The sequence below is a fragment of the Arthrobotrys flagrans genome (assembly GCF_004000055.1).
Source record: "Arthrobotrys flagrans strain CBS H-5679 chromosome Unknown unitig_3, whole genome shotgun sequence".
In the NCBI taxonomy this organism is placed as follows: Eukaryota; Fungi; Ascomycota; class Orbiliomycetes; order Orbiliales; family Orbiliaceae; genus Arthrobotrys; species Arthrobotrys flagrans.
Genome location: NW_027137547.1, coordinates 6,053,871 through 6,069,372, shown reverse-complemented (window position 1 = coordinate 6,069,372; position 15,502 = coordinate 6,053,871). Strand labels below are relative to the sequence as shown.

General features: G+C 44.4%; 3 protein-coding genes across 4 annotated transcripts; 1 reads left to right on the top strand and 2 right to left on the bottom strand.

Annotated features, from left to right (window-relative positions):
* Positions 1 to 1,285: 1,285 nt before the first annotated feature.
* On the bottom strand, positions 1,286 to 3,490 carry DFL_003125 (uncharacterized protein; the record flags this gene model as incomplete). Its single annotated transcript, XM_067632018.1, has 4 exons — positions 1,286 to 1,572; positions 1,634 to 2,368; positions 2,519 to 3,238; positions 3,289 to 3,490. The coding sequence occupies 4 exons, from the start codon at positions 3,488 to 3,490 to the stop codon at positions 1,286 to 1,288; spliced, it is 1,944 nt and encodes a 647-aa protein (XP_067494506.1).
* A 777-nt stretch (positions 3,491 to 4,267) lies between these two features.
* On the top strand, positions 4,268 to 5,596 carry DFL_003124 (uncharacterized protein; the record flags this gene model as incomplete). Its single annotated transcript, XM_067632017.1, has 5 exons — positions 4,268 to 4,804; positions 4,881 to 4,893; positions 4,962 to 4,982; positions 5,056 to 5,146; positions 5,212 to 5,596. The coding sequence occupies 5 exons, from the start codon at positions 4,268 to 4,270 to the stop codon at positions 5,594 to 5,596; spliced, it is 1,047 nt and encodes a 348-aa protein (XP_067494505.1).
* Positions 5,597 to 6,834: 1,238 nt separating this feature from the next.
* DFL_003123 (uncharacterized protein) lies at positions 6,835 to 14,466 on the bottom strand (the record flags this gene model as incomplete). 2 transcript variants are annotated; one of them, XM_067632016.1, is made up of 22 exons in its annotated part: positions 6,835 to 7,626; positions 7,683 to 7,979; positions 8,037 to 8,141; positions 8,203 to 8,327; positions 8,388 to 8,657; positions 8,717 to 8,813; positions 8,870 to 8,944; positions 9,007 to 9,037; positions 9,129 to 9,382; positions 9,434 to 9,514; positions 9,590 to 9,980; positions 10,042 to 10,246; positions 10,303 to 10,522; positions 10,584 to 10,682; positions 10,737 to 10,877; positions 10,941 to 11,365; positions 11,428 to 11,595; positions 11,646 to 11,990; positions 12,054 to 12,217; positions 12,277 to 12,602; positions 12,665 to 12,813; positions 12,867 to 14,466. In XM_067632016.1, the coding sequence occupies 22 exons, from the start codon at positions 14,464 to 14,466 to the stop codon at positions 6,835 to 6,837; spliced, it is 6,360 nt and encodes a 2,119-aa protein (XP_067494504.1). The 2 variants fall into 2 exon arrangements, with proteins under 2 accessions (XP_067494504.1, XP_067494503.1); XM_067632015.1 differs by having other exon boundaries at positions 8,870 to 8,949; positions 9,007 to 9,382.
* Between the last annotated feature and the right edge of the window lie 1,036 nt (positions 14,467 to 15,502).

Below are 15,502 nucleotides of genomic sequence, written 5' to 3'. Positions count from 1 at the left end.
TGCTTCGTTTCTGAGCTAGCTTTCTCTATGGATAATCTGTACCTTGAGACTAACCGGGGGTTACTATGTATTCAATCTAACTCAGCTAATGAATTGGCCCCCACGCTACAATCCCCGTGCAGGGTTTTCCAAAGAGAAACTTGGATAATCCAGAATGACAGAAATCATATTTGGCTACCTCCTGATTTCCGGCCCAGTTGCACAGCTTTCCGAGGCAATCTTCTTGTGCTAGGACATTTACGTGGTAACGTCACATTCATTCAATTCCCATTTGATTCTTAAATTTTTTTTTTAACAACTCTCTTAAAGAGGGGTCTGGGTGTGCTTGCAATTTATAATACCTTATGCCACTGACTGTTCTGAGTCAAGTGTCAACATTATGACGTATTGGAAATAGTGACGATATGCACCTCGTAGGTCATACAATTTACCACAAAATTCACACACTGTGTTACGTGGTTGTAATCTCTGAAATTAGATTAGATAAGATCTGCGTTTTATTGAGATAGTCAAAGTGGAGTCTACATAGTATTCTTCATGATGAAATGCATGCCTTTTCAGACTCACCCTGTATAAGATCTGTTGACTCTCAACACCCCCTTTCTATATGTTATTTTCCTTTGTGCGGCATAAGGGCCTGTATGGGCTGTCAGACTGTACAAACAGCCTAGTTACGCAGAAGTATGTACCGTCCAGTTCAGTTGTTTATATCCGAATGTCCAGTTCACAGATTTATCTCCTGCTTAGTTTGGTTGTCTATATCTTTCCTGTCCATTTTATAGATTTAGCTCCTGTTTAGTTCAGTTATCTGTGTCTGAGTGTCTAGTTCACAGATTTATTTTTTGTCTAGTTCATACCTATTATTTCCTTTGTCATTGTCTATTTAATCACATCCTTTCGCCGTCATGTATTTAGGAATCAAGCAACAATTTAAGTATCAATCTGTATACACACTAGTGCTCCACTCCTGCCCTGTGACATTTGTGTATTACCTTGATATCTTGACTAGTATCTATACGATTTCTTACATAAGTTAATAGATTGGTTAGTATTGAATATATATAGAATGGAAAAAAGCTATCCCATTCCATTTCGACTGCCCATGCAGTTTGGAAATATCGGTTGTTAAAGTGATAGTCGAGGCGAGGAGCATAAAGCGGAAAAGGGGATATATATATATGAATGGCAATCTTATATTAATCTTTTTTTACTATTATTCATATCATGGCTTACATTTGAACCAAGAAATTAGGAAGCAATACCTAGTGGAAGTATTCTAAAGTTTTCACCGCAGGCGCAACCACTTACTCAACTGTAACCCCTTCGACGCTTTATGTGGAACGATTTGAATGGGTTCACCCTCAGCATCCTCTCCTTCCTTCCACAGTTGCCATCGAGCATTATTGACTTTCCCCGATGATTCTTTTCTTTCCTTAAATAGTGCTATCACCGCTTCATGCCCATATGTCAATGCCACCTGTAATGCAGTTTGTCTTTTATTATTTACCACGTCAGCATCTGCCGTGTTGTCGAGTAGCAGCTCAATTCTCTCGTGGCGGCCATGTCTTGCCGCTACATGTAGTGGTGTGTTCCCTTCAATATCTCTGATGTTGAAATTTGCATTACCGCCTACAAGTGCTAGCATGATCGATCCGACTTCGTGGGAGGTCCTTCCCGGAAACCGCTGCCCAATGAAGTGCTATGCACTGATTATCGTCTTCTGCGGTTGCACTTGCGCCATTATTCAGCAGAAACCCTATTACATCCTGGCGATCCCCATGTGTCGAGACAGCCCACAACAGAGCCTGGTCTGCATTAAAACTCTCCGCATTGACGTCAAATCCATTGCCCAGTAATCGGGCCGTTATGCCAGCCTGAGGATAGTCTTCTGGCGCTATACCTCCCTCGGATTTTACCAGAGGACCTGTTTGCTTCGCCAGAACTAGATTTTGTTTCAGAGGGCATTGTCCGTCGCCAGTACGAGTTCCTGATGATTTGATCCCATCATCCGACTTTTCCTTCTGTTTCATGGTCCGTGACTTTTTCCACACATCCAAGAGAAAGTTAAAGAGCCGCCCGTCCACATTTTTCGCAACGTCGATAGGCGTTCGACCCATCGAGTCCTTTCTCGTAATGTCCGCCCCCATTTCAACTAATACCCCGACCTTGCCTTCGCGGTCATACTTTGTTTCGATTGCATGATGAAGGGGCGTCCTGCCATCATCATCTTGGACGCCAAGAGAGTTGCCCCGCTCGACATAATCTCGTAGTACGATTCCCCAAGGCCCCATTCCATTGGACTTCGGCATTATGAACCCGCGACAGTAAGTAGCCTGCAAAGCGTTGGAGGTATCGACGGGAACAGAATCTGAGGACAACGACCTCCGGAAGTACTCATATAATATCTCTCGTTCACCGGGAATGCTCGGATCGAGGTTGTTGATTTTATATCTGTGAAGGTCCTATATCAGTCTCCTGCACTGCAAATTTGTCGGAAGGATATGTTTGAAGCAGGTACCTTTAGAGAAATCATTTCCCGCCTCCTCTGATGCGACGGTGCGCAGTTCATGGGGTTGTTTGGGAGGAATTATGGATAGCAATTCCTTCGTATATGCGGCAGCTGTGGCAGCTGCGTATGGTTGCCACTTTTTATTCTTATGCGAGTCTGCATAGTCGCTCACTCCACGGATTATCAGACATGGAAAGTTGTCCATGAGACCCGCAGCTTCCAGCTCAAAGCAAAGGATGTCGTCTTTCTGAGCCAAGCGGTCTCGAGTGTGTCCGTGCCTCATTACTTGATTGCCAGATGCGATAAGACCATAGTGCGCCACAGGTTCGTTTGTAGAACGCGGGATACGAGATATCAGTTTTTCTGGTTCGCAATCGTCACACTCATTGGAAGAGCGGTGTTCGTAATCAGCCGCGAAGAGGCGATCATTCTGTCGGCCCTGATACCTAAAGTGCTCTAGCCTAGGGTTATCGGAAATCATCCTAGCGATCAAGTCTGGGACGCGGCTGCCTCTCGACAGATGCTCTTCCTTTAGCTTTTGAATTGCGGCTAATAGCAGAAAAGAAGGCTTGTTCAATGCCCCCGTGCGCTTGAGTTCTTCACAAAATTTGCTAGAATCATATTGCACTACTCCCCCAAAGGTCCCCGTCGGGTTGCTGACAATTATATCTCCCAGTCGAATGCCACGGCCTTTGCTCGGTACCCCTCCACCGAGCCGAATCAGATCGCCTTAAAGCTTGAGAGCAGGTTAGTTATTACCCTGGTTGCAGACATCGTACCGTAGACACCGGAAGGCAAGCAGGCCATTACGACATTGCGGTCACCGATTCTTCCCAGCGTATAAGAATTATCATCATTTGAGGCACTTGGCAATACGGGATGGATACTGTCCAGCATCGCCTTAGCCGCCGCCAGTTCGACATCCAAAGCACAAATCCATGCAACAGCATAATCCCCATGCGTAAGAATCTTCTCGGACATTTTGGAATCAAAAGTCAGAAAGAAATTCAACTTCAAGTGGTAGAGGGAGATATCGATAAGATTAGGGAAAGAAAGTACTATCGTCGAATATTAGTAGCAGATATGACAACCGTCGAAATGCTAGAAGTAATTCTCAAATTGGAAGAAAACTTTGTTTGGGATTGTTTGGGATAAAGAGCCTTGGGTTTATCGATGAACCTCGAATTTTGAGAGCTATTTCCAAACCCCTTTGCACGTTACTTGATTATTGCTGCAAGGCAAACTTCTCTGCGTGCTTCCCCCTCTTGCGCCTTTTAACCCTCAACCGTAGTGAGAGCAACCGCGGTCGAAATGACGCCTCATAGCCTTTCAAATACAGATTACTCAGTCGCTTGGATGTGCTCTTCCGGTGAAAGGAATCACCGGCGATGTTATACTAAATATTATATATGACGAACCTCAGATATTCATCCGATGATCACAATACTATCAACCCGGTAGTATCAGATGGCACAACATAATTATTGTCATGGACGCTACATCGTATGCGTTGATGGAATGAATTTCGACCAGAACCATAAGGAGTAAAAAATACCGTAATTATAGCTGCTATAAATTCTTGCGGTTGGCGCTGCTACCACTCGCGTTGGCATTGTCTCGGTAACGAGCATGGTGAAATTCGTTTCATAACAAACCCCACCACAATCCTCTGCACAATCCGTAAATCGACATAGTCGTTCCTCATCGAAATCCCGCCTTGTCCACAGATCAAAGTCCCTTAGTACACGATTATATCCTATGGATAATATCGGTCGCATTGAAGCTTGGCTAAACAGTATTCTGGCAGACGAACGACCAGCGAAACGACAAAGATTTGACCATTACGACCGAAACCCTGTGGTGTCAACGACATTTCGTTTACCAACCCTGCCGCCGTCGACCAGCTTTTCCAGAAATTCATCAATGGAAAGAACTATTGTCGCTAGTCGGATAGAAACCCTGGACGATCCACCCAAGGCTAAGGACAAACGTACCCTAGACCAGTACGTAAATTCTCATAACGCTGATTCACCGACGCCCGGGTCATTATCCTCGGCTTCGCAAACATCTGGCACGGGTGACTATTCGACGGGCAGTAAGAAAGCAAAAGCTAATAAGACGGCAGGCTTGAAGGCCAATCCTGTCAACCTAGGCAGAACTGTTGAATGTCCGGTGTATTTTGCAAACATCACATCGCCGCCAGAAGACATTCTCCTACCGCCCAACGTTGCCGATATTATTAAGGGGTTCTCTGAGTTAGCTTTCGACGCCAACTTCATCCCTTTGTCAGCAAAGGTATTTCAACCGGTCAGCTGTAAGATGGCGACAACCCGGATAACAAACAACTCTTACTTGATGCTTTTGCGTACAGGACCACCTGCAGGGTATATCTCCACTAGAGCAATTTCCACACCATATTTTTATGACTGATACTGCGTTGGATGAGGGGCAGGCGGCGACACTGTCGCGCCATGTTCGGGCGATGATAACAGAAGCGGCTACGGCCTTTGACCGGAGCGATGATGAGGCTGCATGGTATTCGATAGTGGAAAAGGTCTTGGCCTTTGAGATAGATGCCAAAGTTCCGGATGACCCATTTATATCTCCTCCTCACCCTCACTTCATAATCACGAATACGTAGGTAACCCGATGGACTCAGTGATGTTTTATTGCCTGATCGCTAAATGTTTTCGGGATCGCAGCCAGTCCAAGCATATACATCGCCATCTCTTCCCTGACATTCCCGCCCGGCATCAATCGAAAACGGTGGACTACACGCTTCAGTTTAACCACAAAAACTCGAAATATCAAACCTTTTACACCGAGTATAAGACCAGATCTCTGCAGGCACTGTCGCCTTTCAAAGATGCGTCGGTTGAATATATAATACCTGTTTTGATGGTTGAAGTAAAGCCACCGGGCGGTGACTACCTGGAGGCCCAGTATCAAGCTGCTCTGGCCACCATTGCCACTGTGAACCACAGAAGAGGTGTTATATCGCAGTCGAGGAGCTCGTTGCTCGGGAGTGCTCAAGTCGATACCCTAGATTTGCCCACCCCGTTTTTTACTGTTGTGGGACATCAATAGTCATTGCATTGGGTATATCAAGACCAATGTTCGAAAACAGTATGATCAAACGTCGCCTACATTTCTCGAATATTTGCGACTAAACTAACGTATTCTGCTGTAGGTTGTACTTGGACCTATAAATGCGGGTAGCACATCATCATGGTCGGGGGCTTTCAAGGTGATGAACGCTATCTTGAAAGTCAAATCTTGGCTCAAAAATGAATACTGGTCGTGGGTCTCGTCGCAATATATGAAAAGCCTTGGTCCAACCCCACTTCGTCAAGTAGACTAGGTCATATACGGAGGCATTGACTTGCAGGAACAATGGTATGTATATAATAATAAACCGAACCTTTAACGCAACAGCCAGAATCAGAGATGGCCCGATTGTTCTCTGACGAGCAATACCGTGGGTAGATCTATAGAATTTGAAAGTTGGGATGAATCGTGGCGGTTAAGCCACAACTTCGTTCCACAGAATACTGGGAAGTATAATACTGGAGCTTTCGAGTCCCGTAGGGGGATGGTTTTGACTCTGTTATAGCAATGTACCGATCCAGAGGAATTGCAAAATGAGTCCGTATCACTTCATCTCTTATTCAAAATCTATGAAGGAAGGACATCAAGAGCGGACTGATGGAGGGTTCGGTTTTGCCGATGGCAAGTAATCGCTGGTTCTGCAATTCACCCAACGGCGTTCCAGTACGGATCAACATATATTTCTTCTAAAAATTTTGCGAGATTTTAACACTTTGTCATCATTGGGTTCCGTAGATTAAATGTAACCGATAACTTTGAATTGGTAGTAGTATATAATCCTGCTAAACAAACTAGATGTTTTTTTTAGCCATGGCAGTATTGAATTCTTAGCTGCTATATCTACTAACCAGATGAGGAAATATGTATTGGCGAGACAAAAATGCTTCTCTTTCTTAACCCATCTTTGCTTATAGGAAGATTTGCGTTAAATTTTTCCTAATAATATAATGGAGCTAGTATTTAAATGCGGTTACACTACAGTGCCTGTCAATGGAATGCGTAGCTGCAATGCTGTTTAGGTGGCTACAGATTTAATGACAAAGATTAGCGAAAACAGAATGTGAATAGTTTTAATGAGTAATTTCGTTAATCAATCTTCTTTCCCATCGAAGTAAATACAATAAAACATAAGCGCTCCCTTCCAGTAAAATAGCTTGTTAAAATAGCTACCGATACGCGGCAGGCTCAGACTCAGGCAAAAATAAGTTCAAATTCACTCAAGTCCAATTATCAACACCAGATATAGTTGAAATAATTTTCTCCAATAGTCCCCTACCACTTTTGGTAATCTCCAAGACCTCTTCGACAATTGACCCGCCTTCAACTTTTGCCAACGCAGACGGCTCAATTGATTTCTCAAGAGTCGTCACTTGCTCGCTTAAATCGCGAAGAAAATCGTGTCTAGCTAAAATCTTTTCTATAACCTCCATCGAGTTCTTTCGCTTGCCAAGGATTTCCATCTTGTTCGCCATTTTACTGAGTTGAAATCTCATCTCCCCGACCAATCGAAGCAGCTCAAAAACAATTATACGGAAACGTTTCCGCGACACAACTTCATCCAGCTTGGTTGACATACAAGGCTCTTGTAAAATCTGAGTAATTCGGCGGTGTCCTGGGTTCTGCTCCTTGTATCGCTTATCCCGCAAAATCCTGCTACAAATACGCCAATTTCGCTGGATTCTCCTCGCTGCTTCGACATCGGTGGAAGAGAGCGACGAATAAATATCCGGTTCGGCTGCATCTGTTCCGGTAGGTTTTGATGAAATATTTGTTATTTGGAAGGGGATTATCGGGATGGGGAACCCACGGAACCTGTTCGACTCTTCCGGTCTCTGAGAGACGCGGCACAAGACGATGGGGTCCGCTTGACTTTGTAATACGTCGATATTTCCCAGGATCCAGTTCAGAAAAATTCCCGGATCTGTTGGGATAGACGCCACCGCCTGAGGGTTCGGCCGTCCTTGTCGTTTCATCCAAAAGTCCATCCTCTTAGCTTGTTGGAGGAATCCCTACACTAGTGTGTTATTTGAAATATCATCTGACGAAGGTGTCCGTCCTAGCTTACCTGAATAAACCGAAACCGACCTATTATGCTATATGGATTCCTTGAGTTCAGGAGAGCAATTATCGAACTTTCCTCAATCCTACGACGCATGGCTTCTTTATACCAGACTGGCTTAGGGATCGAGGTGGCGGATACCTTGTCCAAGAAGAAGTTGTATACGTCGACAACATTGTTGAGTATCTCCTCCGCAGCGGTAGCGTGCTCCTTCTCTGGGTTTTGATGCGAGGCACCATTCTCTTGCAAAAACTCCAGTTGTGACTTCTTCAAAATAAATTCACCTCGAGATGAAATGTATAACTTTGCGAGGGTCTCTTGTTAGCTATGCAGAAACCTATCTTTGACCAGCAAACTTACGGCAATAGCGATCACACGATCCAGTCGATTCAATAACAGATGCATTTCGTCGAATTTCACAAACTGTAGTAAGTTCGCTCGGAAGTTCTGAGCGAAGGCCCGCAACTAATACCGTCAGTTACCTTCCTGCCGTTTTAGTGAGAAACCAAGTTTTGCAGAAACATACAGCTTCTACTGTCTTTGACGTGTCCCTGAGACAGCCCTCCACCTTATTGAGAAGGTGCATTGTTGATTTGCCAAATCGCCCCATATTTCGAACGTGATTCCACCATTCGTCTTTCACATAACGGCCTGTCGAAGACTACTCAGTTTGGGTGAACTGTGGTGATTTGGGAAAGGCAATGGCCTTACGGGGATTCAAAGCTGCGATTCTCTCCCATGCATCAAGGAGGTTCCAGAACTCATTATCCGACTTGCGTATTAGGGCTCCTACTCGCCACTCAAGGTCATCAAGGCATCCAAGTTCCGCCCGTCCTTTCTTCTGAATCTCAACGTCGTCATTCTTGAGCATCCCTATAGCCTTGGCTTTCTTCTCTATGAGGAATAACCTTGCAGAGGGACATTCTAATAAATCAGACACAACTATGACGTTCTCAAAAACCCGCTTATACCATCGACGTCCTATGTACCAGTTAACGGGCCTATCAACATAAAATGGCGGTAGCATATCGACACGTTACCTTCTTGCCTGATGTCACGGAACGAGCCTCTACCCCGCGCCAAGCTGCGATTGACATAGGCGCAATATGATGTCAACAATGACATAGACCATGCAAACTAAGAATGGTAATTAAGTTAACAAGCCCATCAAAAGCTTTAAAATCGAATAATACCTCTAGACGGAGTATCATCTCCTCTTTCTGTATCGGTCTTTTATGTTCTCCATACCGACATTCACGATATGAACACTGACCTTTGGGGTTGCTGACATTAGCGATGGCTTTTTATCCTAAACGTAGGACATACTAACCATTGAGCACGTAATGGCGGCAAGGTGAGGCCTTCATATATTCTTGCTCCTGTTCTTCCGAATGACGGAGATATGCTCTCACGATCCATCGTCTGAAAAGGTCAATAGCTTTACCTACTAACTCGTCGCCTGTGATTTCTTGGTTGCCATAGCCATCGCCGTCGTAAATGATGGAATTTTGGAATACTTGGTATTTATCGGAATATTCGATTCGTATTACTTGAAGAAATAAAAGTTGAATTTTGCTCATAGTGCGGCTCCTGTGAAGATTCAGCAGTAATTCTGAGCAGCGAAAGATGAGGCTATTGACAATAGCCCTATTGAGCTGAAGTTTGGGACTAGATAAGTCCCCGCCTGATGCGTATAATTGTAAAACCTGCCGCCTGAGTTAACTATGAACTCAACCATGATTCATTATGGGTCATACCAGTAAGTCTGCGAGCTTCAAGGCGTCGGACGGTCCATCGGATGACCCAATCGGTTGTTCTTCCGTCCCACTTAGAAGCCACTTTTCCAAGATATTTGTCAGGTCTTCAAAAAGTCGTGATATGTTAGGGAATGCCGCAAAGTTTTGAACACTCGCATTTTTATCCCCTCGAACGATGGCGGGCAGGCAAACTGAGAGTTCATGGAATGAAGCCCTTGCAGCATACTCCTCCCCCTTGTTTATTATTATAGCACCTGGAAAATTAGGTTTCGATTCTGCCTCTCTTAGCAATTCTCCAATATCCTTCCAATGGCCTTGGGAGTAGCTGAGTTCAATGGCCTCTTCAAGACGGCCCTGTGATATTAAGAGTTTTCGTAGTTCCATATAAAAATTGAATTGCCGGTAGAGTTCCTCTTGCTCTTGCTCGTCCAGTAAAGAAATTGCTTGTTTCCTCAGATCGTTGTTGCGATATTCGGAAGTGAATACTGTCAGGGCAATAATTCGCGAATTAAAAGTATGGATCTTCTGATCGATTTTCCCTCTGTGCCTAAAGTTATAAAAGTTCGCATTAGTCAGATCCAATACAAAAATGCATGGAAATTTCCTACTCCTTCAAGTAGATAATCAGCTCGTCTATGTCGTTGATTTTCCGATAGGCCGATGTCACCGATTCATGGTGACCCAGTCGCTTGTATAATTGAATAGCTCTTCGTATTTCGTTTGCTGCCATGAAGAACTTAGCGGCACGTCGAGCATAATTTTCTTGTAGCTTCCTGCCTGTATCAGAGATCTTTGATAACTTTTCACAAAGTTCTGATCGAAGTCAGCGCCTAAGCGAGAACAACATCACTTACAAAAACTTTACTCACCGCCAGCCATTAAAAACTCTTTAATACTTTCAAAGCACCCCAGCGCTCTATTATACTTTTCACATTTCTTAAACAATTCAGCCCCCTTGAGATAATGTGCGCGAGCTTCTTCCCAACAATTGGGATCGGAGATGATATCTCGGCCGTTTCGTTCTTCGATGCAAGCCTGACATAGCTCCTCAAGTTTAGACTCACCCGCCTTGCGATAGCAACGCATGGCCTATTGGATTCTCGGAGGATCAGAATCATTGCAATCGTAATATTTAGAATAACGATCTCACCTGCTCGAACATCAATTGGCTAAAGAATTCTTCTCCCTTCTGTGCCCATGCCTGTGGACTTGACTGCCCAGGCCTAATTTCATCCAGACGTGTTCGAAGCTTGAAGCATATGGATTAGTGCGGCTTAGGAAGTTTATTAGCCGTCCTACTCACAGTCTGATCATCAGGGGACACGATATGGACAATCGGATTCTTTGAAAGCCCCCACATATCTTGTACTGGTTTTACCGCTTCTGTGCTACTTTCAACAATATATAACATCTCCCTGGAGCGCGTGATAGCCACGTAGAGGTTCTGTAAAGTGTATCAGCGAAGACGGCTTCTTTTTGGAGACACTTTGCATCCTTCTGGTGTTACCTTCAATTCGGCACATAATTCAGGATATTTCTTATCATCAAGCCGCGTGCCAGTTATCTCAGCTCTTACCAATGCCCGGAACGCAGCCTGGCAGGTCGAGTCGCTGAAAAAGTCAAACAAGAAGACATCCTGGAACTCCATCCCCTTAGATTCTAATATTGTTAGAATCATAACTTTATCACCCATCTCCTTAGATAATAGCAGCTTTGTCTCTTCGTCTCTAGTTATGAACACTTGATCAGCACCGAATTCAGAGATTGAAGTCGAGTTTTCCGTCTCCCGGGGGACAAAAATATCTGACGAAAACCCGCTAAAGACGATCGGTAGAGGTCCATCAAAATTGCCAAGCTCTGGAGAAAATTTATCAATTAGATATGGAAAAGATTCGGAGAGTATGTCAATAACTTTGGCCGCGAGCTTCAGGACTGTTTCCAAGTGTTAGCAATTGTATCCAAAGTATCGATTTGAAACCTGATCAAACACTTACTGCCGTTATGAGTGCGGTAGTTCTTGCTCAACGTAAAAAGGTTCAATTTTGCCAGGTCCTGTTGACCTGCGAGGATACCCTGGCGTTCATATTTTTGGAAGAAAAGTTTTTTTAGATCTTGAAACCGGAAGCATGAGTCCCTGGATATACACTGGGCAGTATCTCCAGCTACATTCATGTTAGTCTCGTCGATCCACTTCGATATGAGAAATTCGTACCAAAGGCGAATGACTTGGCGTCATTGACAAAATCCAACAACATTTCTATTTCAGGAAGTCTTTGATCTTGAATTTCATCGACGAAGATTTCCGTGATTTGGCTCCGTAGTCTGGAGGATAGCTTTGGATCCTGTAACATCAGCCGTTGTAGTCTCGCTGCCCTATCCAAATCATCCCATTCATTCAGAGAAGATTTCCTCTTCTCGTATGCTTTATATAAACTGTAGACAGCTTCTCGCTCTGAGCCTTGGCGGAAATTCGGGGCAATTCTACGAGAAAGCTCTTGATATTCCATTTCCGATAGCGGCCGGTGCTGCGATGCTGACGATGTTGCTTTGATGACTCCTGTATTTTATGTCAGTTCAGTACTCTTGATGGCCGTTGGCTGGCAGATGTGCAGCCACAAACCCAAGATTTCCGAGAACACCACATCTACGGAGAGGCCTTTCTTCGTTGATGCACGAAAACTTGGCCAGTAAGACCTTCTAAACTTCCCAAAATCGACTTGCCTGTTTGCATACTCAATGCTTGACATTTCCGGATCTGATAAGAAAACATTCCGTTGAGCGAAACTAGATATAGTCTTAATATACAATAAGCATTTCCTCATTGTGTAAATCGTTGAGCCTACCGGAGACTCCGCTCGAGCATCGCGGCAAATGAATCAAAGGTGCATATCACGGGCCAATTCTTGTCGTCAATATCAAGGAGGTCGGGTGAATCGTTGTCTTCACTAATATCCGGATCCAGATCGCTTATTTCGGCTCCGGTCGAATTATATTCTGTCGCAAATCGCATGCAGTGACTATTGATAAGTCTGGTTACGTATTGCCGAATTTTTCCTGCTAATACCGGAGATCGAGTCAGGAAAACTTGTCGAGTCTCCTTGTTGTCAATCGTTAATCGATCTTGTATATAGTTTGTCAAAAGCCTGTACACAAGGCATGTTGTTTTCCCCTAGCGCCAGAACACATTAGCTATGCGATTTTAAGAAAACCAGATATAACGCCGTCAACTACCGTTCCGCTTCGGCCAAGTATGCATATAGAGGAATCTATATAATTGATAATATGCTCCTCCTCGGCAGAAACTATAAAAGGAACTTCTGCTTGATAGCCCCCTTGTAATATCATTTCTGCAACCCGCTTAGTCAAAGAATATTGTTTGCCTAAGGAGAAAAGCATCAGTGTCTTTGCTTCCAATTTCGCGAGTAAACCCTACCTGTGCAAAAAAGCTTGTGAAGAATTAATGCATCAGATGGAGATAGCCTTTTTGATTCAGAGGAAGATTCGGACAATGTTATATTGCTCCCCTCTAGTCCCACCGCATCCTCTCCGGCGAATATTTTTGGTATTAGGGTACCTGGGCGAGCTGGGTTCTGGATACTGATTGCGGTGGCATTTCTATATTTCTTGGTGTAAATCTGTTGACACTTGCGCGCCGCTAAGGCCGCCGCCTTCATGTCATCGCCAAACCCTATACGAATAATCTTGACAATTTGGGTCCACTTTTCAGCATTCTCGTTTACCCTTCCAACACCCATTTCCCAAAGAATGTAACCACGAGGACACCATCGGGCAGCGCGTAGAATCGGCTCTCTTCTAGTCCGCGACTTTCCAACTGATATAGATAAATCCGACTCGGATTCCCAGAGCCCGTCTGCCAACTTCCGCAAAGTAGCGAGTATATTTGACAGAGTCCCATCCACTCGAGAGAATTTTAAGTCCCTCATCGCATTGTCTGATAGATATACAGGGAATACCCCCAGTGGTACATTAATGTTTTCGAAACCAACCTTGTGCCCCGGAACGTAGGTGTCGTTATCGCAGGCTTTAATCGTCCCAGAAAGCCGTGCTTTGCAGGTGGAACATGGAAAGCTGGAGAGCATGGTATTGATTTGGTCTTTGTAATTTTCCAATAAACCTTGTATAGCAGACCTCGCTGTTGTCGCATTGTATGGGATTATAACTCGTGCTGAATTCAAGAGGTCTTCTTCATCCTTACTTAAAGATATCCGTGCCCCTCCAGCGTTGATGGCGTTTCCGCGGGCTCCAATTTCCCGAATTTGTTCCTCCAGGCATTTGCTAACTCCCTCCATTTGCTCCCAAAGGAAGACTGCGTCCTCGATTTCAGCTCCGTGGGAAGCAATACAGCTTGTGATAAGCTTCGCTAACCGGCTACCGAGGAGACGTAAGTTGCTTTCTGTAAAAACCTGCCCGCTAAGGGATTTATTTTCCAGCAAGTTTGTCAAGAGATGAGCACCGGCTTCATCTGACACGACCTTCTCAAGTATGCAGACCTCATCTGGCATTTCCAGAATTTTCGAGAAGAGGTTTCGCAGATCCTTGGGCGATGATGTTGCCATCTGAGCAAGAGGAATATATAACTTGAGAACGGAAAGGGTGAAGTCGTGGTATCCATTTGAATTGATGTCAAAAACCCCGGCCGCTTCATTGGCAAGGCTTAATATGACATGATTAGTAAAGGCTGCTGGGATGTGTATCGCTTTGTTAGCAGTGATAGTTCCCGGCATGCCCCAGGCTTTTGCACTTTGGGGATTACGAGAGAGTATGTTTAGCCCAATGCTCCTCAGCAAATGCGAAAGTTTTGGTAGCATCTCATCTGGATTTGTAAGGAGGGCTTCCCGAAAATGTCGATTCTCGGGACATCTCTCAAGAAGAGCTTTGACAGGTTCGTCATCGTTAGCAATAATTCTGTAAAGATTCAAAACCTCATTTCCGCCTAGTGAATCTCCATCAAGCAGCAAATTACGGAGCAGGTCCTTAGTTCTTCTAGAAGACGCTAGGTTGTATTGAGCCATTGTAGGTCTCTTGCTAGTTTTTACCGATTTTGTATTATTTGCAGGGCGTTGGCGATGGTGATTTATAGGAGAACCCGAATAGATATTTGATGGGCAAAAGATGTTCATGAATATAACCTTTAACCAGACTATTTTCCGCCACCGAAATCGGTTTTGTAGGAATAAGTAAGCGTGCCCAAAAACGTCAGCCCTAAAACTCCAGGCATCATATATCAGGTGGTCGGAACCCCTCATGGCTATTGGGCGCAGCCTTAGCCTGGTCTATGATACGTAATCATATCCCTCAGACGAACGACTTTGTATTCTGAAAATTAGATTTATGCCTACGACCATCTGCCGACGCCTACTCCCCAAATGCGGTACTCTATTGGGAAAACTTGGGGAAAGCATTTCATTTCCAACTATCCCGCAAGTACTACTGATGTCTAGCTCATTGGGGTTCGGTTCTGAGCACAATTCTAGAAAGATATGACTACTTTCTCGGGCTTCTCCACGTTGATATTGTTGAATTGCCATTACTATACCTCCTAATCGGAACTCCATGTAAGAATGTAACTACCGTTTCTGATGCCCACTGTTGTGGTTGTAAGAATTGTATCAGGCAACCTTGGGTTGGTGCACCTGTGGTATTCCTGTCCAGGTGTCCCAAAACAGCGTAGCCCATTTCGGCTGTCATTTCTCAACTTAAGTATTCAAGCCCCAGAAGTGGAAGCGATGTGGTAGAAAGTTGTAACCACAGACTTAATTGAGAGGTAACCAAGCATACCTTTAAGTTGACCGATAAGGTTCTAAGGGAGACTGAGAGCCATTATCGTTCAAAGAGCGTCCTATTAAATGGATTTTCTTGGCGGCAGTTGGTCAACAGCCGTGCGTCGGGTGTCAAACTTTCCTAACACGGAACAGAGTCGAATTTCGCTTGAAAATCATATATGTTTACCAAACGATCACGAGCAAATTGGTAACCCCGATACTCTTTTCATTTTGATGATTAACAAGCTAACTGGATGGAGGTGTTAAAGTTTCGTGATGTACGTCT